Source organism: Hylaeus volcanicus, chromosome 8 (assembly GCF_026283585.1).
Source record: "Hylaeus volcanicus isolate JK05 chromosome 8, UHH_iyHylVolc1.0_haploid, whole genome shotgun sequence".
In the NCBI taxonomy this organism is placed as follows: domain Eukaryota; kingdom Metazoa; phylum Arthropoda; class Insecta; order Hymenoptera; family Colletidae; genus Hylaeus; species Hylaeus volcanicus.
Genome location: NC_071983.1, coordinates 11,472,828 through 11,500,265, shown reverse-complemented (window position 1 = coordinate 11,500,265; position 27,438 = coordinate 11,472,828). Strand labels below are relative to the sequence as shown.

General features: G+C 33.7%; 1 protein-coding gene across 8 annotated transcripts; it reads left to right on the top strand.

The window, feature by feature from the left end:
* Positions 1-763: 763 nt before the first annotated feature.
* On the top strand, positions 764-22,910 carry LOC128881095 (homeotic protein female sterile-like). Of its 8 annotated transcripts, none has more exons than XM_054131811.1 (24): positions 764-1,492; positions 3,929-4,216; positions 4,581-4,629; positions 5,177-5,218; positions 6,203-6,451; positions 6,585-6,779; positions 6,880-7,485; positions 8,885-8,959; positions 9,265-9,360; positions 9,437-9,538; positions 9,648-9,793; positions 9,875-10,025; positions 10,102-10,330; positions 10,415-10,672; positions 10,751-10,909; positions 11,172-11,291; positions 11,426-11,575; positions 17,145-17,233; positions 17,479-17,596; positions 17,865-18,236; positions 18,360-18,908; positions 19,368-19,513; positions 19,819-19,968; positions 20,490-21,502. In XM_054131811.1, the coding sequence occupies exons 2-24, from the start codon at positions 4,206-4,208 to the stop codon at positions 21,039-21,041; spliced, it is 4,614 nt and encodes a 1,537-aa protein (XP_053987786.1). In that variant the 5' UTR covers positions 764-1,492; positions 3,929-4,205; the 3' UTR covers positions 21,042-21,502. The 8 variants fall into 8 exon arrangements, with proteins under 8 accessions (XP_053987786.1, XP_053987781.1, XP_053987780.1 ...); XM_054131813.1 differs by adding an exon at positions 21,530-22,910 and having other exon boundaries at positions 851-1,492; positions 10,102-10,672; positions 20,490-20,795; XM_054131806.1 differs by having other exon boundaries at positions 10,102-10,672; positions 19,386-19,513.
* The last annotated feature ends 4,528 nt before the right edge of the window (positions 22,911-27,438 follow it).

Below are 27,438 nucleotides of genomic sequence, written 5' to 3'. Positions count from 1 at the left end.
GCGTCAGCATTTACTTTGTGACATTAATAGGATTTCATACGTTAATCGGATCATTTACACGAATGTGTTCCTGCTGATATTTGTGAAATTTAATTATTTTGCATTCCCAAATTGTAATTTGTCAGAAATGACGTTATAAAATACAGGTCAATTATTCGTGTTTCGCCATATTGGACGTGTAACGGAACTTGCTATGGTGATGACACATACACGTCATGCCATAGTATCGTTCAACTCGCGCGCAAAGTTCACCACGTGTTCCTTACGTTTATAATTATTACGTTATTTACGATATTATTTGAAGAATTTATGCTCTAATGGTGGAAACACAATGTAATTATAAATTTTGTCTGTATCCCAAAATGCATTGTAGAGATAGTTGCAGAATCGCGGAATTGGACCGAGACTTGCGCGGTGATTAATAAATTTTAACCTTATATTTCAAATAAGAAAATTAATAACTACTTGTATTCGTAAAACTTATTTTATTTCTTACTAAATTACTGGTGATTAATATTTACGTTTAACTGTCTGTTATTTCAGTGATCATAAAAATGCATTATGGGTGGACATGGAACGATGGAAATTAACCATTAATTTTTCTATTGGTTAATAAAGCATAATCTAGATTTATAAATAATAAAGTTTAATTATTACATACCCTGTTACCTACATCCTTAATATTTATTCCACTATTATCATATATATCAATGAAGAAACAATAAGTTTCGAAGACAATAATTTATTCACAAATTAACGGTCGAGATTGCGTACTTCAAAAATGATCGAGTCAAACTTACATTGGAAAAAGTAATATTTTGAAATTATTAATTATAACGTTGACAAATATTTGAATAATTAAAGAAAAGGAATTGTGTTGGTTACACGCAAGAGCTTTTTGGACAGTTTATATGTATAATGTACTTGTAATCAATGAAAATTTTGAAAGGTCCGTTAATCTGTTTCAAAATTGGCGCGCTCCGGTACGGGTTAGTTCGGTAAATTTCGCATTGGCGGAGTTGCGAAGGGAACGAACAGACAGGTCGTGTTCGAGGAACAACGGAACAGGACCATTCTGTACGTCGCGGAAGAATGCGTAGCCATTGTTGGTGCTGCGATCGTTAGTTTCTAGATCCGAGATCGTCATGGGCACGGAAAGCCATCCGATTGTACGAGACTTGAGGAAAATGTCGGTGGAGCTCGGCACGGAGCACTGATACGATATTAGTGCGAGAGATCGACGTCCGCATTCGTAAGTGTGGAACTAGTTGGTCGGGCCGCGTCCGCGTTCGTCGCGTATGCGAACCGAGCGCTCGCAGGAGTGAGAGTGAGTGAGTGAGTGATACGGTGGGGCACACTCGGCGGCGGCCATAACACCGACCAACCAAACTAGCGAGCAGGGAGAAAGCGTAGTTCGGAGTCGAGTGTCCAAGACGTAGTGGTAGTGTTTTTCGAATAGAATTCCTGTGGAAAGTGGACTTCCATTGATCAGGTAAGTGATTACAAGTAATCTTGGACTTTGTGGGTATGTTGATGATAAGTATAGCGCGTGGTGTGTGCCGTGGTGGTGCGTAAGTGGCGGCTGTAGCGGCGGGCCCTTGGGAGCTTTCTTTCCCGAGCGGCCATACCGCCATGTTGAAACCTACTCGAAATCGAGTAACCGAAAAGGCGGTTCTCGGGTATTCCGCGCGCGCCAGAATTGCCCGATGTGAGAAACGTTGCGAATTCGGCGCCAGTCAAGCGCTCGACTAGATTCTCACACGGCGGCTTGCTCGTGTTTGTTGTGTGCGTCGGCTGGGTGCATCGGCTGGGCGCGGGTCTGCTACCCTTCCCCTCGCCATCCTCTCCTACTTGTCCTCCTCCTCTTTCCACTCTCGCATCTACCGCGTTTATTTTTCACCCAACGTCTCTCGTGGATCTCTCACCTTTCTCCGTTCCTACTTTTTAAGACTATTTAACCACCAAGCACCTGTTTTACCCGCGAACTTTTTATCTTTGCCCTTGATGCGCGGACCTCTACGAATAGAACGTCTTCCGCGGCATGGATTGTTCTGGCAATGCTCTTCACCTGGTAGAAGCTCTCTTGCTTCCCATGGTCGAAATCTTATGGTCCTCCAGGAGATCGATTTTTTCTCCGTGTATTGTCAATTTTGTGTTTTAATAGTCAGCTCACTTTCTATAACAGTGTACCAGTTATTCGTGCCACTTTTGTCAAACTTTCCATTTTGGCTTACACTGGTCTTGAATGGAACAGGGTATGCACGTTGATTTTTGCACACAATTTTTTAATGTCGCCGTGCGTCACGGTTGGACAGAATTTCATTCATGTAACAGATAACAAATAAAAATTTCGTATAGCAGTTTATTTTCAACTTTTATTTCATTGACAAATTATTTAAACAAGCTTTTTATTTGTTCAACATGAAAATTTATTTGATTTTTTCATTAAAATTGTAATTTCAAATGATTAAATAATAGATAAAAAATTGTTCCTTTTATTCCTTATGTTAAATTTGTTATCTAGATGAGAATTATGTCTACCCATGCCATGCGTTAAAAGTGTTGCGCTTTGAATGCATTGTTCCTGACCAATCGTTCTGCCAACCATCCTGTTTCTATTTGTACTGTTTTTGTTGAAAACTGTTTATGTTTTCATTTAACATTATGTTCTAATGATATTGCAAATGAGTAAAATGTTTAAACATTATAAATTAACTAACCTGGACATATTTGTCCTTCTCCTTCTATTTCTACCCTCACCTTTCCCCTTGCTATTTTAATGACTATTTAACCAATAAGCACCTGTTCGACCCACGAATTCTTTATGTCAATGGACAGAACATCTTTGCAGCATGGAATGTCTTAGCAATGCTCTTCACCTGGTAGAAGCTCTTGCTTCCCATGGTTGAAATCTTATGGTCTTCCATGAGATCAATTTTTACCCCCACATATTGCCAATTTTGTATTTTAGTAGTCAGATTACTTTCTGTACCAGTGTACCAGTTATTTGTGCCACTTTTGTCAAACTTTCCATTTTGGCTTATACCAGTCTTGAGCAGGACAGGGTGTGCACGTCATTTCTTAAATATATAATTTTAGATATCACTGTGCATCAAAAGTGATGGACTTTAAACGCACAATTCCTTACCGATTCATTCTGTTTCCTAAACTTCACATATTCGCATACATTATTTATAAATCTTGATATTTTACAGTTTCGTTGTCAGAAACTATTTATTCTTTTCCCATTTGACATCACGCTTAAAAAATCTTGCAAATTAGTAATATATTGAAACATTGTAAATTATTATATTTAGCAGTATATGTTTTCAATTAGTTGCATAAAATCAGATTTGAAATAAGATTTAGGTATATTATGATAGCTGTATATTTCTCAGATTGTTGTATGCCGCTCACAGTCACATAAGATTAGTAATATAATGCTGTATAATAGGCTACAAAATTATAGTTTAGTTGCTTTTGTTACATTTTACATGGTTAATACAAAGATTTGATTCTTTGTTAATGTTTTATATAAAGATTGCATTTTAGAATTATTCAAACACAGATGAGCCTTCAAATCGATACATGCGTTTTATCCTATATCAATAGCAATTTGTAAATTGTAGTTTTTATTTATAAATTTTTTCTAAACAATTTGCTAAAAGGAACAGATTTAAAAGAGCAATTTGAACGTATTACAACTTAGTAGCAGCTATATATTATCACTTTATGTATAGTGAGGTGGAAAAGAAAAACATTGTTATATATGTCAAGCATGTATCTCATAGAATCGGAATTGCATGATATGTTAAATAATTTACACAGATATACATAATTTGAGAATAAATCAATGTTTAACTTGCTCTAAAGCAATAAAACAATTTGGGGTTGTTACAATACGGGGTCCTGTTGTTATGTTATCCAGATGTTGCTAATGTCGCGAGTCTTGGCTGGAGGTACGGAGTCTCACAGCAGTGTACAGGGCTGACATTCAAAGTACTACCATTCGGTAGGCTTGAGTAGTGTTATGCCTCCACGGCACCAATCTCCCTGGTTGCAGCGCAATCGTCTTGGCAAGCAATTAGTGAGCTACCATGCTCAATTCAGAATATATCCTTGCCATCTCAATTGTTGATGAAGCCTCATAGCGTCAAGCATCAACGTAAGGCAGTTACCTGCTGCATAGCATTTATGTACCATATATGTCGGAAAGGTAGGTGAAGCTCATTATCGTGGACTTGATGAGCCTTATATTATAAAATATACCTAGTTATTTCATGAAATGTGTAAGAGAAGCTTGATTGTATCGGTCGGAGTTTGACATCTCTTCTATAGCGAAACCTGCAATTTCAAGAGATGGAAAGAAAGATTATCAATCCCTAAAATAATTACAGAATATGGTATATTATAAGTTTATATTATGGTGTTAACGAAAAATAGGTTATACATAAGCGATATTTCGTAATGAATTTTATTCGATCGAAAGTGCGATTTAGAACCTTGTGTCGAATGTTATTTTAACTATTTTTGTATCTATTTACGAAGTTTTCTTACATATTTATTTTTTTCTGTTGCAGAAACGAAGCCAAGATGCAGCAGGTGGACGCTATCTCCCAAAATAATTCGGTAAGTAATAGATTTGATTTTATGGTATAACTTCACGTGCAGCTTGCTTATTAATGTACTAATGCTATACATAAAAGCTGCATCGAATTAAATACATTTCCTTTGTATGATTCCCATGTAGTCGATACACATGTGAAAAAGCATATAGAGACATATTATTACTTTGTTTCTTTATGTTAAATTCTTAACCCTTGAAAACATTCTCTCACTTACTTCTACAGATGTATTATTTTGTAGTATTATGTGTAGTGTCTTTTATTATTTGTAATAAAGTTTTAATTATCTGATATAAATACATGATTTGTATTAAAACTCAACCTTAATATCTTTAAATTAGATACAAAATTTTCAATTAGATATTACTCTCAATGCTGCAATATAATTTATGTTTGCTATCTATTTCTAAACTATTTATACTACAAAAGAAAATCAAACTTCTTGAAACCACTATTGTGTATGTCCTTACTTCTGGTATTATGTTGAGCACAAATCATTTTATGTCATGAAACTGAGCGCTGTTTGATTGAATGGTATGTATGAATTACAGTTAGATGTGGAGGAGCGAGAAAGGCTGTGTAATATACCGAAGGTGAGATTCCTTGTTGAGTTTTGTTTCAACTAGGATATACATATATATGCTAAAAATATAAAATGGCAGCTCATAATTTGTATTGAGTGATTTGAAATTTTGCTTCTGTATTTATATAAGATTTTATATAAGCATAATAAATTATTCGGCATAAATTAATTTGCATAAATTAATAATTTTGTTTTTGCATTATTTTTAAAGCAGGATATATTTTGCTCAATGTATTTAATTTTTATTGAATAAAAAATATATGAGATATAGATGTCAAAAACTTGTAAGTCATTTCATGCAATATAAAGTTTAGATGTAATTCCTATAGATTACTTTTACAGTTGTCTGTATTTTGTTTTGTATATTCTTTTTTTATAATTCTATCTTAATTGCATGACTGTATGAAATGACTTGAGAGTTGCCATTATGTTTCAGTTGGAAATATTTTTGTGATATATATTTTTATTACATACCTAATTAGAGTTCTATTAAAAGAAATTCGAAATTGCTTGCCTGTGGTTATGGAATCTAAATATTTAGCAGCCTAATTTGCTCATTGCATGAGTGGGTTTATCTAATTCTCTAATGCATGAACCTTGTTAAACTTTGAAAATTTATATACCTTAACAAAATTACGATTTATATAGCACTTTTACAAGACAGAAATTACCAACTCTGTTTTGTCCAAACTATTTTATGTTAAAACTGTCAAGAATTACTTTTAACTACTGTTCTCATATATATTAAAATGATCGTTTAATTTAAATCAACAATAAAATATTACAGCATGAATTATGTACTAGAATTATTCATAATTTCTATTTCTGTGCATTGGTTTCATACGAAAGAAGGGCAATGGTCTGACTTTGCTTTGCGATAAGAAATTTTATTTTCAGTTGTGAACTTAATGTTATATAACTGTAGTAATAGAACTAACTAAGAAATTAAAGTTATAACGATACGAAATATATAAATGGAATCTGGATAACGCAGACAAGTGCACCTGGTAAGACATCGACTACAACAGCAGCTCCTGGAAAGGAACCACCACCACGCGATGAACCACCCGTGGAACCGGTGAACGGTGTAGTCCAACCACCTGTTGTGCCACCACCTAATCGCCCAGGGCGTATTACCAATCAACTACAATTTCTCCAAAAGGGTGTCCTTAAGCCAGTATGGAAGCATCAGTTTGCGTGGCCTTTTCAGCAACCTGTAGATGCCAAGAAACTAAATTTACCAGTACGTGGATATTTAAGTTCTAATGTATTTTCTTCATGAATTGTGTAAATATTCATGTTGAACAAAATTCTAAGAAAATATAAGAAGACTAATTCAATTATGAAGGTTAATTTAACTTTTACAAATTTCCTAGGATTACCACAAAATTATAAAACAACCAATGGATTTGGGCACAATCAAAAAAAGATTAGAAAATACATATTATTGGAGCGGGAAAGAATGTATTCAAGATTTCAATACAATGTTCACCAATTGTTATGTTTACAACAAACCTGGAGAAGATGTTGTGGTTATGGCACAAGCTCTCGAAAAATTGTTTCTTACGAAGGTAATTATGTTTCAAAATCTTTCAATATTTCAATTAAAAGAGAATATATATTGTGTGGATGTATCTGTGATAATATAATAAACACTAAACAAACTACTAGGTTGCACAAATGCCAAAGGACGAGGTAGAACTCGAAGTTCCTGTTTCAAAGGGACCCAAAGGCAAAAAAGCAGGCAGAGTTGGAGCACCAATAGGTGGAGTAGCAGGGGCTACAGGAGGTACAGGTCGAGGTAGACCTTCGTCTGGTGCAGCTGCAGTCACTTCCAGTGTACCAAATAGCCTAACGCCTTCAGCTACGTCTGCTGGAACAACAGGCGTCATCCCCATGCCTCCCCTTGGCACCCAAGCACCTGCATCTGTACCTGGGAGCACTAATACGACTACTATTGCTCCTCCATCAACTATGGGAGTCACTCCCATGGCTACTCATAACTCTTTGCCTCAACAAGTTGTCCCTCCAACTACCGGTTACCATGCACAACCAGCAATGGATCCGCAAGCAGCTTCTGCTGTACCCCCTCCTCCACAAGTTCCCACTGCACCCACAGTAATGCCTCCATCGCAACCTGCAAAACTTAAAAAGGGAGTGAAGAGAAAGGCTGATACTACAACTCCTACTGCAAATTCTTTTGAACCTTTATATAAATTGGATCCTAAAAATGCCAAAATACCTACGAGACGAGAATCTGGCAGACAAATAAAGAAGGTAAAAATGTTGTTCTTTCGTTTAATAAGCTATTCGTGCATTAAGTCTTTTCTAAAATGTTAAAACATTCGTGTGTGTGTTTTCGTACACTTTTCATATTGAACATGCAACCTGTTCGTCATATAATCATTTGTACCTAAACAATTATCTCAGAGAAAATTTTCTAGAAATTGTATATGTCACAAAGATAGTCTAAATTTCTTTCAGACATTTTAAGTATAATAGTAAAATTTTAACACAGGGATGGAGAACCCGCGGCCCAAAGACAGCATGTTTTTTAAGATGTCCTGGGCGGCTTTTTCGCGTATTTTGTTAATAATATATCTTCTTCGTTATATATTCTCAGATGGTATTTATTTTAAATAATTGAAATTAAAAAGTCCATATTTTTAAATTACAATGGTAATAGTGATTAATGATTTGGGAGTAATATAGACTTCTTTTTGGTTTTTAGGGCAATATTTAACATTTTATTCAAGTCGACGTTTCGACCTAAGTTGAAGGCCCTCTTCAGGATAAATTCGTATCTTATTTAAAAAAAAGTGATAATGTAGTTTATATTGTATACAATGTGAAACAATGAATGTATTGATTTTTTCCTACTTTAGTTCCAGTTTCTGACTGTGTTTTTTACTAGGAAAGATTTTAGTTCTTTGTTTGATAATATTTTCATTAGTTGTTAACATAAAATTTATGATCTGTTTAGTAATCGTAATTAATAAGTTAATGTAGTTTCTATATTTTCGAATGACTAATCTACTAAATATATTAGTAAATGATAAATTATTCTTTTTCATTCAAATAAGTTGATCGCGCGTAGTTGTTAATCGGCAACTGAAAATATTGTTCTAACATTATATATAGCATTATATATAACATGGTAATTAGTAAGTGTTCTCTTTATGTTGCTTTTAGATCAAAATAACTCTATCTGATGTATATTAATGTAAAAGATGCGTTTTCGTTGTATTTTAATTAATTTTTATAAGTAAGATATGAATTCACCCTAAAAGGGTTTTCAACTTAAGCCGAAATGTCGACTTCAATAAAACGTTAAATATTGTTCTTAAAACCAAAAAGAAGTCTATATTATTTCCAACTTATTAATAAATTTGATTTTTCCAACAGAAAACTGCAATGTGTTTAAATCCTGGACGACATGCTAGAAAAAACAGACTGAAAATTCGTTTATCATTCTATGAATTTTTAAAAATTTCTAATGGCAAAAGGTTCTCCACCCCTATTCTAACAATTTGAAAACTTAAGCAAATATCAATTTTTAATAATGATCTCAATAAATTAAAGCATCTTGTATATTTAAGTATTTTTGTTCCTTGCACGCTATAATCGTATCAGCCATTAATACATTAACAAAGAGTTTGTAACGTGGCTGTTTCAGCCAACGAGGCAAGCGGAAGACGGCTTAGTGCCATTCCAGGCCAACATGCCCCTGATTGGGGCAATGGCCCAACAGGTACATTTATTACTACTCCTTCATGCTCCTTCCTTTCATTTGTGCTGTCTTATCATATCAAGCGAACAAAATTGTTTTTTTTTTTTTTCTTTCAAAAACTACCTAAACTCTTTTCATTAAAAAAGGGGGACAAATATTTTGTGTAAATATTTTTGTTTTGATTTATGTTTCTTTTGTATATCTCCTAAGGTAGTAGTAGGTCGCAATATAAAGTAAATATGCTTTTATGAACTGCTACTTTTTTTTGCACTTGAAAATGCAGCTGCAATATTTTTTGTAATTACTATTTATGTATTGGTTTACAGCCTCAGCATACCACTGGAAAATCGAAAGAAAAACTTTCAGAAGCTTTGAAGTCCTGCAATGAGATTCTGAAGGAATTGTTTTCGAAAAAACATTCGGTAATTCTCACACTTTATATAAATAGAACATGATTATCGGAACAATTCTTATGATTTGTTTTTTATTGATGTATAGGGTTATGCATGGCCCTTTTACAAACCAGTCGATGCAGAACTCTTAGGTCTTCACGACTATCACGACATAATCAAGAAACCAATGGATCTTGGTACTGTAAAGGTAATACTAAGTTTTCCTTTCTATAGTTATCTGTGTCATATTTATACGTTTTCATATCTGACAGCATGAAAAGCTGCATTTGTGATTTATACAATTATTATTTTTACAGACGAAAATGGACAACCGTGAATATAAAACAGCACAAGAGTTTGCTAGCGATGTACGACTTATATTTACTAATTGTTATAAATATAATCCTCCTGACCATGACGTGGTTGCAATGGCTAGGAAACTTCAAGATGTCTTTGAAATGAGGTTCGTTCTTACGGATGTCGAAGATAAAGCTTATGTGCTCCTCCTTTTTTATTTGATGAAATAAACTTTTTAATGAACTAGGTATGCAAAAATTCCGGATGAACCAATGGGAGGCATGGTAGGCATGAAAGGTAGCAGTAGTAGTGCCAGTAGCTCGGGATCTGAAAGTTCTTCCGAGAGCGATGATTCTGACGAAGAACGTACCCAAAAATTGGTGGCTTTGCAGCAAGAGGTATATTAATATTTTTCTGTTATTTTGTTTATCATTTTTTTATGTGTTTGATGCACAAAATTAATTTGACCTGCAGCTGAAAGCCATGCAGGAGCAAATGAGGAAACTGGTAGAAGAAAGTGGTAAAAAGAAGAGTAAAAAGAAGAAACCAGACAAGACGAAATCAAGGCCAATGAGCAATAAGAGTAGTAGCCTTGTTGCCAGTCATACTGGTGCCATGAAAGAACTGATGAAACCAAGTGGTGGAATCCCCAACGTCTCTGATAGTGTCGGTGCTAGTATAGCTAGTGTTGCAATGGGGGCAGGTGATTTGAAAATGCCTGGTGGTATGGGTGGTGATCTTCATCATCCAGCTATTACAGTAGGACCTAATAAAACTCATGCAACAGGAAGTATGAGTCATCACCTGCCAGCGGCGACGAATGCTAAGCCAAAGGGAAAAGGAGGAAGAGGGCCCGGAAAAGCTGCGGCAGCAAATGCCGCAAACAAGAGGCCAAAAGCAAATAGTAGATCAGCTGGAACTAAAAAGAAGAGTGCCAGCAGTCAACCACCTCCGATAACATTTGATTCAGAGGATGAAGATAATGCTAAACCAATGTCTTATGATGAAAAGAGACAACTTAGTTTGGATATTAATAAACTACCTGGTAAGTAATAACTAATTATCTATTACATATTAAAAAACAGTATTGTCTAAAAATATATTGTTCATTTTCATACTCTAGGAGATAAATTAGGACGAGTCGTGCACATAATACAATCTCGAGAGCCTTCATTGAGGGACTCAAATCCGGATGAGATTGAAATTGACTTCGAAACGTTAAAACCATCCACATTAAGGGAATTAGAGAGTTATGTCGCCTCGTGTTTGAGAAAAAAGCCACGTAAGGTTTATTTTACGTTTTGTTGGATATTATGATAAGATTCTATGATCATTTCTCAGTAATAGAGGCAGAATGTTCGAATATTTATTTTAGAAGTTTTATCGTAAAATATATAAAACACAGCTTTTTTAATTTTATTCAGAATGTAAAGTTATTACTGTATATAAATTATTGTAGTATTTTCGAGAAACTAGAAAGTATAACTAAACATAGGTTTTCGCACATCTTTATTTTAACATATTTAACTCCTCAATGTTCTCAGATAAAAAAGTTAGTGGCAAATCTAAGGACGAACAAATGGCAGAGAAAAAACAGGAATTAGAAAAAAGGTTACAAGACGTTACGGGGCAGTTAGGCAATGTTAAGAAAACAGTTAAGAAAGGTTAGTACCTCAACTATTTTGTGCAACAATATTTATTTCGTAAAAGTATCAAAAAATTGGTTACTGATTCGACAAAAAAATGGTTACTGATTCAACAAAAAAATGGTTTAAGTATTTGGCAATGCTTTTTACAGAGGACAGTAGTAAATCAGTTGATGTAGTTGGAACTGGAGGAGCCAGTGGGCCTTCGCGATTGTCAGCGTCAAGCAGTAGTAGCAGTGATAGCGACTCCAGCAGTAGTTCACTTTCTTCGAGCTCCAGTGATTCAAGCGACAGTGAAGCAGGTTAGATATGAACCTCATGTAACTGTTGCTATTATTAGACCCTTACTTGGGAACAATGAACTACTTATTTATAAGTAGCTTCCATGAAATATGTTTTTCTGTGAGATTTAAAATTATGGGGTTATTTGCGACTGTTTTTCTTTGGTGGAATGGACAGCCTTAGACAAAATTTTTCGTGGAATTCACTACCATTGACACATTCTATAGAGCACAGATTTCTATTCACGTTTATGCTGTGAAATATTACAAAGACAATACATTTATAGACCTTTGACAAGTATTCAAATTACATGTATATTATTTCCTTTTTTCTCAACTAGTTTTTCTTCACATAACGTGACAGAGTAGTTTAGAGATTCCATTTCTATATTTGTAGCAATATGTAAATTTGTTTGTATATTCATTAATTTCTCAGGTAAAACTGTTCGTTTCGAACAACAATAAACTGTCACTAAGTAAAATATAAAAATCATAGACGTGAATCTTCTAGTTACTTTAAATAAAGTTATTCACCATTTCATGCGGGTATTTGCTACATGGTAATAAAAACTAAGGTTAGTTTTTATATTTGAATTTTATTTTTATTGCATAGAAGGAATGTCACTGTTTATGCATGTTTTTCTTTGTGTATATCTTTTCAGTTGCTGTAAAATTATATTACTCTTATCGTATATCTCTTGTTTAAATATTGTCAATCTTCGATGCTTTCCAAATCTTATATTATCAATTCTAGAAAGAATTTACGTGCAACAGAAAAGGTCTATGGAAATATAATATGATGAATGCTTCAAATGTAGTGCACAAATTGTTAAATGAAAATATCTGATAGTAATTAATGCTTCAGTGTCAACTGTTAACGTACCGATTTTCACTGTTTCAAAGTACTATGTTATAATAGTAATTTAAATAATATTGGGTAGTTACATTTTTACAGGGAAATACTTAAATAATATAAACACAAGGAAATTCGTAGTTTAATGTATGAAATTATAAAAACATAACGTTTGATGCCCCATGACTTGGTGATAACTTTAAACTTAAGAAATAATGTGAACTCTGTGCCTAACCAATTTTGTATTGGCAATTAAAACAATCGAAAATACCGGTGTAACAATACCGATACAATATATGCAGCAGCGGAGTAGTACGAACAAATTTTCCAGACGGGGGTTTGACTGCACAAATGCATCGCAAATATCTTCTTAAGCTGCTAAATCTTGCTTATTAATTGTATTTATTAGGACGGCGTTATTCGTGTAGCTTAAGTGCTGCGTTATATTAATGCAAGTACGAATGTCGTGTCAAGTTTCATTGTAATAAAGTTTGTATTAACGATAGATGACACATAATCATAATATAAATTTACTTAAATCCATATGTACATCTTCAAACAAAAGTATCTCTAAAAATGTTTTTAAGTATGGAATTTGAAACTTGACACAATTAAAGAATTTCTATTTAATTTACAAGACAATATGCAATGGTAAGAAAAAAAGGTGAGCTAGTGGAGTGCAGACTGTGTTTAGAGGATACCATATGCCATGCCAGCTTGTTTCACAAATTACATTATTGATTAAAAATGATTATACTTATATTTTCTCTTGCCCTGTCGGTGTTGACAATACATTCTGTTGCTCGAAAGTCAAGTATAGTTTGCTACTCAAGGTAACTGAATTCTTCACTGCAGTCTCGTGCTTTATTAAATACGTAAGAATATGTATCTTGAAACCAGTTAGTCGCTTGAACAAAATGAAAAAGGTTACTTAGTAGTTAAGAAAGTTGCAACAACAAGTACATTAAAAATACACAATGTAGCAGGGACTGTAGTGTCGAATGTTAGCACCTTGGATTATACATTGTAGCTTCTCCTGACAATTATACTGCCCTACGTAACCCAAGCAACATCATGCAATATATTAACTCTTGCAAACTTAATATTTATTTACATTAATTGATAAGCAGAGCATTACTTGTATCACTGTGTTTTTTAAATCATTAAGTTTGTTTCCTCGCATTGGTTCATTCATGTCGTATCATTTCTCAGAATATAGTACAGTGATATTAACAGGCGTCATTCTTACATTAAGTGTGAAGATACACTTATTACCTGAGTGACGTGAGAACTGTGTTTGGGCTTCTGAACACTATATTTGTTTCCACGGACTAGACTGTGTGGACTTAATGGTCAATACTTGAGAGGAACAAATTAGGCAGTGATATTATGATACACACGGGAAACAAATGCAGACAATGTGTATTGGTGGCTGGATTTGCGAATCAGCGTTCTAAGGTTACTATAATCCACAGCTTTCGCGTCAAAATAATCAATCTAATTAGATACACTCTCGTGTTGATACTGTCTCCGCATACAATTTTAGAGTTTACATGTTTCTTGATGAGCTCTTATCTGATATTACCTCATGTTACTATTTCCATTTCTTAATTAAGTTTACTTTCATAGAAGCCAAAGAAGCGGTGCTTCCTTTGAAAAGTCAATTATTAAGATTTCTCACCTCGTAAATACGGTTTGGCGTGATAGTACGTTATATTTTTTTATTGACTAATGAATGGTGGAATTGAAGCGAAGTTTTGAATCTTCCTCGAAGTATGTGGGTTTGAGTAAAACTAGTTACAAAACGAACGTAAATTGAGCGGAGAATGTGATATATGCGAAACGATAAACAATTTCCATTTATTTTGTTGTAAGATCAATGACTTTGAGCATACAAGGTTTATGTTAACATATCAGAGAAAGAGAAAGGCAAGGGGAGTGTATAAATAACACAGACAGAAAGAACAGATAGCTATATTATTTGTAGCAAATAGTGGAAAGAGAAGGGAATGGTAGAAGAAAGAGGAACGAGAGCAGGTTAAGGAAATGGTCTACAATACGAACAAGGCACCCTAGCCTCCAAACACATTGTTTGCACTCCGCTAAGCTTTGCTAATCGTCGTTTCATTACTCTATTTACCACTAGTTCTTCATTGGTATCCATTGTCAGTTTTCTCATTTGTGGATTTACTTGAACAGAAGTTTAACAGATTTTCATTCTGCTAAATCAATATCATTATGTCAATGAAATATGTAGATCGGTGCGGTTTTACATACTTTGCTATACAAATTGTATTATTATTACATTTGGTAAAAATAAATTTTGTTTTCTCTCAACAATACGATTTGAAAATATGCATAATACGTACTATCGATTCAAAGTATTCATGTTGTAACAGCGATTCAAGTAATATTAATTTTAACCCGTCCTATTAAAACATTTTTAGAAAATCTTTTATACAAGTTTGAATGAGGTTAATTTTAGTGATATTTTGTTTTTATATTTCTATGTGTAAATGTCTGCTCCATGATAGCGTTTTTTGTTGAAATATCATGTAAATTTAGTTCTTATATATAGCAAAATATATACATAAGAAGTTATGGACGTAACTGATATAAGATTCTAAGGTGCTTCTGAAAGCACTTCATGCTTCAAGATGTTGCATAACATGAACATTAAAAAGGTGATCAAATTCGCACTCAGTACAATTTAATGGTATCATTAATCGTACGGTCAGCAGCGTACTTACTGTTCCAGCAAAACAAGTAGAAAAATAAATTATTAACTACTATTAATTTTACCAAAAGAAGAAACACCAGAATTGGTCAAAAAAGTGTTCGTTGATTTCTAAGGAAATTATAAATATTAAGGTAGATATGAAGCGTTGATCAGAGTAATCCTATTATCATTTTATGTTTCCCACAATATTGAAAGTAAATAGAAAAATTCCAAATACTTAGTTAGACTACGTGAGATCAAATTGATGGCGTGTGCTGAATTAGATAGAAACTATGCATCTATTAAAATACAATCACCATTAGTTTGTAACATGAGGTATAGGGCATTTTATAATAATATTAATATTGCCTTCCAAAATTTTTGTAGCATTTATTCCATATACAAGCACGCGTCTAAATTTTTTCGCATTCTTATCCAAACTGGAACCTTATTCTTCCTTCTAGATCGTTATACGCAAAAGCAGATCCAATAAATTTAATATTTTGTTACGCTTTTGGGATGCTCTTTTATTTAAAACCATTAATTATCTCTTCTTTTAAGAGTCACGCGAGCGTTCCATCTGTTTTCTGCGTATCACGAAAATTGCATAGCAACAATAACACAAGCATACGCGATTTGTACATAGTGAAGACTAATATATCATAAAATATTAATAATAGCTATAAGTTATGAAAGAAGGCGAGACACAGGAGACTTTTTTAAATGCATACACAAAGGTAGACGAGTGAAGTAAAAAGAGAGAATTAATTCTATGAGGTCGTTTAAGAGTCGGGGTTGGCTCATTTGGTGGTCCAGTTAATTATATTATATAAATTAAGACATGCTGGAACTCCTACTCGATGTTTTTTAGCTTTTCATTATTTCCTCTTGCAATCGTTTTGTCTTGTCTTGTACATTTCATGAATTTTAATCTAATATCGACCATTCCATTGATAAATATGAATTCATTGCGGGCATGAATCAGGTTAACTATAGTATTAGAGTTGCTTCTTGTGACTGGTATAATAACTACTATTGACACCGAGCAGGAGTATCTTGCCACCGATCTCAATGTTGTGCTAACTGCGACTTGAATTTACGTTTCAAACTACTTGTACGAGTGTGACACTCTTGTATCATTCATGTTTAAGTTGAGTCCATATTGTACTATTTACGTGACTTTTATTTGCATTAATTTTATTATTATACTACATTAATTATATTATATTACATTACACTGTATGAAAACTAAAAAAAAGGCAGTTTGATGGTTTTTGTAGTCAACATTTTGTAATCATCATTTTCTCTACTGTCACGATTATTATTGTAATAATCATCATTATTATTATTATTACTATTATTATGATTATTATTATTATTATTATTATTATTATTATTATTATTATTATCCTTATATAAAGAAAAAGCGCGCTCTTACATACATATATAGATTGATATATGTATGTATGGCAGTTTCGCAACACGTGAGCGTATGTATGTATGTGCGAACGCGTGGTATGTATGTATGTATTTATGATGTGTATACATATATGTATATATATATATATGTATATGTATATATACATATATGTATATATATTTATATGCACACGCAATTACTCATAAATAAATTGAATACAACTAACTTTATGTAGAATGAGAAAAGAATGAATTGTTCTGCGCATTAAAATTTTTTAATATAAAAATTATTAAGATGAAAGTTCACAAAAAATCATATAATTGAGATATTTAAATTAACATTGTTGTACACAGTGATACAATTATAATATAAGCATATGAATAAAATCTATTAGAAAATATATGCTCGAAGTTTTTTAATTTTGTTTCTAATATACTTAATATTTAGTTTGTATATTTTACTTGGCGAAACACAACACTCATGGCTGGTATCCTCTGCACACTGCATTTCACTATATCTCCATCGATCTATCTCTTGTAACGAGAAAATGATTGATTGCACATATTCACGGTTAGATGCACGTTACATTGAATTACAGGGAACTCTACCAATCGTCCACCAAGAAAGAAAACAAAGAAGAATACACCAAGTACAGGAGCTCCCCCAACAACAACTACTGTCTCTTCGGTAAGATCTGTAAGCAAGATCTAATAGCAATTGTCTTATTGTAATTGATATACCTTGCTTTATATTTTTACAATTCCTATGTTTTACATTATAATGGTTAAGGCTCAACATTGTACAAGCTATTGATTCTATTTATATTTAAAGGTATATTGTGTTAGTCATATTATAAAATAATCCAAACCTCCTGGTGTGCATAGAGAAATCATTTCTATGCGCGATATATTAACTAATAGTACACTCTTTAGGCACCTACATTGAATCATACCGGAGGTCTTTTAATGAACAATCAACCTCCAACAAATTCTACGGGACCAATAACAAAACCAGCTGTAACTCAACCTAGCAATATATCTTCGGAACAAGGTATATAAAACTCGGCAGTTCCTAAATTTATTATATGTATACTAACTATTATTGTTAATATTATTCTACACGTCAAATACATTATATCTATACACATATAGACTACTTTATTCGCGGATTATGAGCGAATTTGAGCAAACAAAATTTAAATGCACATGATATACCACCTAACGATAGTTTCATAAAATAATATATCACAATTTCATTTAGTTTTACACATATATTAATAATTAAATGTCATTAACTTTCATGTTCACACTTTTAATAGGTGGTAATAGTCAACAATCTGTGGCAGTAGCAGCTGTTACAGCTGGTCAAGGAATGCCTGTAGCAAGTCACACATCTATGCCGGCGCAACCGTCGCGACCTACGGCTTTGGCTACCGCTGCACCTGTAAAAAAACCTACTCCACCACCACCGACGACTTCTAATCCACCAACACCGTCAGTGTCTGTACCAACTCCACCACCGAGTGTTACGCCTACAAACACAAACTCTATGGTAGCTTCACCGGTTGTGCCTCAACCACCACAGCCACCCACATCCGTTAGTTCCTTTTCAAATGCAAACACGCCTGTACCTACAGATGGGACAACTTTAACTCAGCAGTCAGATCTTTTGCAACCGTATAATACTCTAGGTATGTTTTGTTGCACTGTATAAGAAATTGACTTACTCTTTGACTACAATTATTTAGTTACACGTACAATGAATTACGTTACAGATTTCTGAATTTCTTCCAATAATATCTTTCTTTGTACAGCCCTTGTGCCTACTACACAATCATCGTTAGAGCAAACGATGTCAGTAAAAAAGGAATCGCACATACCAATAATTCAAGCACCACACACAACAACTAATAATACCAACTTGAATTTACTGTCGGATGTAAAGCCTCCAGTGATGACGTCAAATATGGCATCCAACATAAATTTGGGAAACATAACTATGGCCAATCTCAATATGAATTTACCACAAGGATTGGCTACGCATATATCAATGCACAACCAATTGGAGAATATGATAAATACCACTTCTCCATTGACTAGTATACAAAATTCGCATAACGTCACAATGTCGCAGCAGCATTCCAATGGATTCTCTAATATCAAACGCGAGAATTCTCCACCTAATATGTTCAACAATAATGGCATACCTGGACTTAACATGGGGATAAATATGGGGGGAATGGGTTCAATTTTTGATCCCTTACCTATTACCATGCCATTGCAAATATCTCAATTACCAGTAAAGAAAGAAGAGAAACCACTACCTATTTGTCAAACACAAATGGATCAAAAACCCATTGATGGTACGTTTGATGTTGGCTTAATTTCAATGCTTGCAGCCCATTTAGCATGTAAGGCTGTCAATTCATTGTAATTTTCATTTTTAAATTTAGGCTATCATATCTATTAGCGTTTAGTTGCTTCTACCTTTTTTTTCTATTTAATTATTCATACTCTATTAAATCACGATAACAGTCACATTAATATAGTACAGTAATATAATAAAGTCTATAAAAAATGATTTTAATTTCTTACTCCGTAGGTGAATTTTTAAATGCTCTTTAATTCTTATATACATATGTACATATTATATAAATAGTACATATGTACATATGTACTTATGTACCTATCATATAAAACACATGCCTTTGCTTCGTTAAAAATGATTCTTAATCATGCTTTACTTCTAAACTGCATACATTCACATTCTAGACTGCTATATTAACTGCTTACTAATCAAATATATAATGCCATTGCTCTAGCCGGAGCTCTTTTTGCAGAAATGAGTACGCTAGGAATGCCACCAATGGGAAATCATTCGAGTTCACAGCTCATGTGTGAAAAAAAGATGACACCACCTGACTCAAAGAATCCTGCAGCGAATTTTGCATCAGCCTTTAAAACTAAGGTAAAGGATTAAATACTTAAGGGGCAGTTTTATTAATTTCAGATTAAAGAATCGATTTTCCTTTTTACCTGATATGCTTATTATCGTGATAGAACAAAAACAAAGACGGAAAAAGCAAAAAAAAACATTTCCCAATACTACTATTCCTTCTTAATTCGATCCACTAGTCGGTTAAAAGTATCAGATCTTAACATTAATAATTTAAAAAAATGTATCATTTTCAAAGTCCTTTAGCGTAATATACTTCTTATATTTCTACATTACAAATGTTCCATTTTTTTTATTTGTTTTTCACACATGCACAGACTGTAGAACAAAATGTAAAAAATGCCTCATCGTGGTCGTCCCTGGCTCAAGCATCGAGTCCTCAATCTGCAGCAGGAAGTAGTATGAAGAGTGCTGCTCGTGATTCATTTCAAGCATTCAAGAAACAGGCCAAGGAAAAACAAGATAGGGTTAGTACAACTCGTATTTTTTTTTTATACTTTGTTTTTTGTTAAAGTACTCTTACAGCTCCAGTAGATTAAATCTTCGCTAATACAACCATAGTAAATCCAAATGTCGGATAATATGATATTTTTTATATCTTGTTGATATGTTAAAGTACACAGGGTCCTGAAATATGTTTAGAGAGATTTATTGATACAACATTCAAATTCTCTTCATTAGTATCCTTCAAAATGTAATGAGACTTGATTTTTAAGTTAAACCATGCAGTTTTTTACATAAATCGATTCTTCTTGTTATGTTGCATATAAAATCCTATGATCATTGCTGAGAAAAATTGATTTATGCAAGTACATATTTAATCGCTGTAAAAAAAAAACAATTATTTCATCACAAGATCTTTGTATAATTTTTTTTTTTATATCTGAACTACAGCTTGTCTCAATTTCTAGTATCACCCCGTTTTTATTATATTTAATTTAAGAAGAACAGTGAACATTTCGTTAGCTATAAACTTTTTTTTGTGCAGCAAAGAGCTTTATTAGAACAACAAGAAATGCGTAGACAACAGAAGGAACAGGCAGAGAGGGAGCGTTTACGACAGGAAAACGAAAGAAGAAGAGAACGGGAAGAAGAGGACGCGTTAGACAAAGTTAGAAAAACTGTTGGTGATCAGCAAGGGAATGTCATGACTGCTCCATCGAGGACGGAAGAGGTCAAGGCCATTGTCGATACTGATAGCAGTAGTCCGAGTCATTCATCCAGTCAGGACAAGGCCGCAGCCGAGAGAGAGCGTCAGAGGCTACGGGAGCAAGAACGACGGCGTCGCGAAGCGGTAAGTGTTAGCATAATTTCTTTTTTTCGCAAGTTTTTTTATTTTTTGTCCACAATATGTTTTTTGTATGAGACCTCTATTGCATACATTGTGGCGGTCGATAAGTCTTTGAAGATCTTTTTATGGAAAACAAGACAAAAGTCCTCAAATAGTAACAAATATTTATTTAATTACATATGCCCCATTTTGTTGAGTAATCCTTCAAAAATTTCTTTCAATATACATGTCTCTGTGTTTTATCGTTGATAAATGAAATATAGGTTCAGTAGACATTAATATAAAGCAATAAAGACTTATCGACTAACCCACTACTTAAAAATTCAAGTCGAAAGTATTCAGTTCCATAAGGAGATATAAAATTATTGGACAAGTTTAAGATATGAATTGTAATTCATAGTATATTTTTAATGAATTTTAATGATATTCAATATACTTGAGAGGAAATTAAATTAGGGTATCTTGATGTTAATTTAAGCATTTATTTGATTTAATTCTTTAATCTTACATTTTGTTTTATTCTAAGCAAAACATGCTTGTTGTAAGCAAAGTAGATTGTTTTCGTATTAAAACAAGTTTTGATTCTAGTAAAAAAATGCTTGAATTACCACCAATAGACTCCCAATTCAAAGAACATGTTTGAATCGCGTGTAGCAAGATACATCGCGAGTAAATTTTCTCAGTGTACAGCTTTTCGTGGGTGGATTCGGCAAGAATGGGTGTATTTATTATTTCAGATGGCTGGGCGAATAGACATGAACATGCAAAGAGATTTGATGGACGCGTTTGAGGAATCGTTATAATGTTATTTGCTGCTCTTTATAAACCCACTGAAACCGGGCAGGACTTGGATGAATGTTTGGCGCTGGACGGTACCACAGATACGTATTAATATATACGTCAGTCAATAACAATGATAAATAATAATGATAATAAAAATAACCGTAAACCGAAATAAAAAAAAAGAAGAAGACGGTGTAATAGGAGAAACTGGTGGTGCGTGTTGGGACATTCCAACGGAGAATCCTAATTTCATTTGTCCGTGAGTTCGGATTTCAAAGAGACAGTTTATCAAATGACGCAGAACTAATTGTGTGTAATCGACGGACACCTAAGTGTGACCATGTAATTAGATAAATACTTACACGACATTTTGAAAATGCTACACTGACTATTGTGTTACATTTTTCCGGTTTTCATAAGTTTGTACTTTATGTAAATTTGGAAACAAAACAAAAAATATTACGCAGAAGATAAGTGAAACGAAAGAAAAAGCGAGAGTGTCGCGTGTGATCAGTGAATGTGTGATAATGAAAGAGAGCGTGGGGAAGTGTAAAAGTTGTGTACATTTAGTTAAGTTTTATATTTTTCCACATTCAGTCATTAATCGTTGGTAGGATTACATAAACAGTGTTTCTGCCAATAATACATATAATTATTAGGTATTACTAATAATTTCATTGCAGATTTCTTTCTCGATTATGAATATACGCTATTTGTAATCACGAAATAGGTAGGCTTGTTAAGTCAATAATATAGAGAAATATACCTAATGCAAACATACACATTGGTGAATTTAATCGTAACGATCATCACGATAGCCCGTACGACTATCAGTTATCAGACTTGTGGGGGTCGTAGACGTCGTGATTCATCGTACAATAAATTGTACAATTTGTTTTATGCGATTGTTTGGACGATAATAGTACAGTGTAGGACAGTTTATGGCATAATCTGTCGTACGAAGCTACTATACCACTATCGTTGCAACTCGACATGTTCGACTCATCGTACTGACAAATCATTGCGTCTATGGCCTCTTCTAGGAGTCGGAGAAGGCCAATCGGTTGATTTAAAAAAAAAAAAAAAAAATATTTGTAAACACACCTTAGAACAAAGTCGTCAATTATTACGAGTAAAGGTAAGGTGAATGTAGAATGATGTAGTTTCGATCCTACCAACCATTAAATCAGATCAGAGATACATACCTAATTCTTGGTATGCTTTCGGATCGTGGAAAAGATAATCGTGACATGATATCGGCCCGCAAATTGTCTAGAAAATGATTATATTTACTTATTCGATAAAGCGAGCTAATAAAATGGAATTCATTAAAAAGGTTCTAAAACGTTGCGGAAAATGATTAAAATATAAATTCTCAAGGCGTCAGGTGTAGGCGTGCGATAAGCGTGAATTTTACGAAAATCAAATCGCTTCTGTATCAGTGTACGCGGACATTGAGTGCACCTTGAATAACAAAAAATGGATTCAACCGGCAAAAAAAGTACAAAAAATGATATTTAATTGTAAAAACAATTGCTAATTAAAGTTTAAATTAATTACGTACTCCTATTACATTGCGATTCATTTTTAAAGAAGTATTTTGAATTTGTAGAAATTACAGTAGCGGCTGTAGGTAATTGCACAGACATTACTGGCAACAAGGGTTGCCCTGTGAGGTATATTATTATTAATATTATAATTATTATTAAATTATTTCATTAAATGCAATTTTATTTTTTTAAGAAGTCTTTACAAACCTGCAAAATGTCTTTCTTTATCGTAGCGTAACGTACGTCAACTTTGTTTGGGGAATAAAGGAACGCGTTACGCTGTCACGAAAAACTAATTCATGGCATCAAGATGGGCTTGATTTTATTTTTACTTCATTCGAAAGATTATACAAGTCACAAATATATGTTCCTTTCTACGTGATACTATGTCAAATGTTTTGCAGCTGTCGACACAGTGCAGATGTGTCGAATTATATTTGAAAAACTTATACGCAATCTGGTATACACTATTGGGGTGCTTCATAAGTTTTTTTGTTTTTTTTTTCTTAATTAAAAATTCAAACATAAATATAACAATAAATAAAGATTGTTGTGCGATGTAAAGACCATTATATTCCAAAATTATGTAATATATGTATATTATGTGTGTTTTTTTTTTTATATATATTTTTATGTTTTTTTTTTCGTTATATGAATTAAAACAGTTTCTTTACCTCCCACTTCGCATACCTTCCTCACCTTACCGTTTCTGCTGCTTCGAAACTTTCTCTATCTTTCTTGGGTAAACTTCTGTTAAAACAATATATAATAATTATTTAAAAATTATTTAAAAAAGAACTGAGAGCTTCAGAATGATATGTACAGGGAGTCCTATGCAACTGGAACAGGCTGTACCTTCTAAACCCAAAAATAATCTATTATTATTAAAGAAAACGAAAAAAACTTATGAATTACCCTGGTATGTACGCGATGTTCGAACGATCATTGGACCGAATTTGTTTTGTCACATAGAATCGACGTTTTTGTTTTGCTGAAAGAGATATAAAGCTTGTGGGAGATTGATGATAGATCGTCAATGCATAGCGATTAATTTTTATTTATTCTGCGTTTCCTTCAATATAATATTTATCATGATGGTACCGTGTCGCTTTGAGAAGGAATATCCTTATGGAATTAGTCCTTTTTCTCGCCGTTATTTGCTATGAGTTTATTCGCAAAAAAAAAAATGTTCGCGGTAAACACAACATAGCTGCGCATAGGTACAACCCGCTGAGAAAAGAAGAAAAAATTGTTCAGAATCGCGAAGGATCTCATTGGAAGATTTGAGACGCGTTCGAATGCTGTCGAGCCCCTCGTCGAAAAATCGCCGTGTATAAGAACATTACGCAGAGATGGGCAAAATTCTTATCACGATAAAATTGTTGAATAACGAGTGAAAGATAAAAATTACTTTCTATTCGTTATACGTTATATACAAATTAGAAATTATAGAATAAATTTGAATTCTACTTTAAACGAGTAAAACATTGATATGCATAAATGTTCGCGTATAAATCACTATATCGTGTTTTTATTAATCTATTATTCAAATAAAATTCTGACCATCTCTGACATTATAGTGTGTACACTCTTAGACCGTCGATTCTGTCGTATCGTATACGTTTAGTATGGTTATACAGGTTCCTTGAACACTTCCTCTGAACATGTACACAGAGTCGACGTACGAGAAAGACGTGTCAGGAAAACGTGGAAGCGACCACGATTGTTTAAAATAATGTATTCGATCATATGTGTGCGTGTGTATGATTCTCTAATTATGTATAAATTGCGATCGACGGAGGTAATATAATTTCTAAGTGAAAGGTGTATCGATTACGTAGCGAGCCATCGAACATAACGCATTGGTTGGAAAAATCATGTTATGAATTTAATATTCGAGATATTCGTCGAAGTCTCGTTTACGACCAATTCGAATACTCCGCAAGGAAACAGAATTCGTCATGAGTTCTCGAAATGACACGGCATCGTTGGGCAAAATGTAATCTATGGTTATGATTACCAAGCAATCGGTAATCATGATTAATGATCAATGAATAATCGAATACGATTAGATCTGAAAGATTACAAATTACTGATCTGTGATTGCAGATTACAACTTAATCTGACAATTACGAGAGATTATTACTAAAGTAATCGTAAAGTAGTCACTGCCCAACTCCGTAACACGAGAAAGGAACAAGTTTCACGAGCGTTCGCGGCGTTATTCGCAATCCTGTTTTCGTTAAGTGCATCGGAGATGATCGAAGAAACCTCGACGATAAAGCATACCCCCAATCTGCGGGATGCTCTTTGTTCTCGCGTGTTGCGTGCGCTTTCATATCAGTACGATCTTGCGCTCGACGATCGTCACACTAATTCTAGCAATACACTAGACTATCCTACAATCTTTTAGTTAATGTACCAGGGGCCCATTCCCTGGGAATTCGTTAATCAAAATTCAAGGTTTGCGATCAATCTTGGTTGTCGACCTTTAGCAATCTATTTCGCTGCGACATCAGTGTTCGCGCCTTAGCATGTACAATGATTTTAGTCATCCGTGTGTTAATTGTTGTTGTATGCACTTAATGTGGTAAGACGGTTCCTCGCAGGCAGAGGTGGGCAAAAATTCTTATCTAAACAAAGATCTCAAATAACGGATAACATGTGAACAACTTATTATTCGTTACTGAACGAATAAAAATTAGAATTTGAGTCATAGAATTGTATTATATCTCATGTTGAATGAACGAAAACTTATCTAGCTAACTATTCGATCGAATAAACGTTACGAATAAATCACTGTACGATTGATTTTATTCGTTGTGTATTATTCAATTAAAATTTCGCCCATTTCTAATCGCAAAGGAGTCATTAATGTAAAAATGAAGAGAAGAACGAGAAACGATCGATCGTGTCTTCTGTTCTTGTAAATCAGGGTGTGTTCTTTCGGTGTAACGCGGCGTTTCGAGGGGTAATGAAATCATCGTTCCGTAGAGAAAAGTGAATCAAGTTGAATCAAGTTCGAGTCTGGACGCGATGAGAACATATATTGTTTCAGTTCGATAAACATCAGTCGTCAATAGTCCGTCAAAATTGACGAGAACGTGTATTTTGGATACACGATTACAAATCTAATATACTTGATATTCGCGTGCGATATTTACTTTATACTATGATTTCATATACGACAGGAAATATTGGCAGAAGCAGAAAATGTATATCGAAACTAATACAAGCGTTGAAATGTTGCGTTAGCGAGATCGATCCAATTTTCTCTCTGTCATGAATAATCGCGTAACGTGGCGTCCGATCTTCCACAGAGGAGAAATTCTGTTTCAATGACGTTTGAATAATTTCGAATAAGATCGACACACGTTTATCTTCCAACGATCGCTTTTAATTATATTCTTCGTGAGTTATTTTTTCATCAGTGTAATTCTTTGTGTTGTGAGCACAGGTGCTGATTGAAGGCATAGTTTTTTTTCTTTTTGTTCAATTCGTGGCAGAAATTAAGATATTCGTATTAATTAAGAAAACTATTCAATGTTTCTAGTTATTTTTACTTTATTTTATCTATATTATATCATTAGACTGACCAATCGCAAGTGTCTTCGAATGTTTCAAAGAATTCCTCTGGTTAAAACATTGCGCCGTAATCGAAGTAACGAGCTCAACAATGACACGAATTCTAAAATGGAGAAAAAAATATTTAAAAAAAAAAGGGAGAAGTAGCGAAGAATGAGTTCGAGGGAGAGAACGAGAAGATGAAAAGTGAGAATGAAAGTGAAAGAGGAGAATGCATGTGCTTAGGTATTATGATTGTATAATACATGGTTTGTAATTGTAAATACGTGAAGAAATCATTGGCAGCAATTTAAACAGAATACAGAATATCTATGTATAAAAAGTAATAAGTACTAATACACACCTCTATATATGTGATAAGGTTTGTAATATTTAAGGGAGGCCGATAGATTGTATAACCTACTAGATCTCAGTGTAAGTTACTAGGTAAAGACGTAATAATTCGTAAGTAACACCAAAATCACTCCGCTGTATCAAAAAATAATTTTTTATATAAGTTCCCACGGGCGCACATCATCTCCAATGGCACATGAGTTTTAGTAGACTTATTACGACTAACGATAGCGAGACATTAAGCTGGTTGTACATAAATAATAATGAAATGAAGAATAAATGGCTAAAATAAAGAAATGCTTGATGTTGTTAAGTAAGAGAGAACGTCTACTGGGCCAAGTTTGTTCGCACGCTTATCCTTGATATCCACTGCACCATTACTGTTCAAACGAAAC

Bases quoted from the DNA above. Each gene is read 5' to 3' on its own strand.
- LOC128881095 (XM_054131805.1), top strand. The intron at 5,219-6,202 runs GTGAGATTCCTT...TGGATAACGCAG, and splicing joins GGCTGTGTAATATACCGAAG to ACAAGTGCACCTGGTAAGAC. The intron at 19,969-20,489 runs GTTAGTACAACT...TTTTTTGTGCAG, and splicing joins CCAAGGAAAAACAAGATAGG to CAAAGAGCTTTATTAGAACA.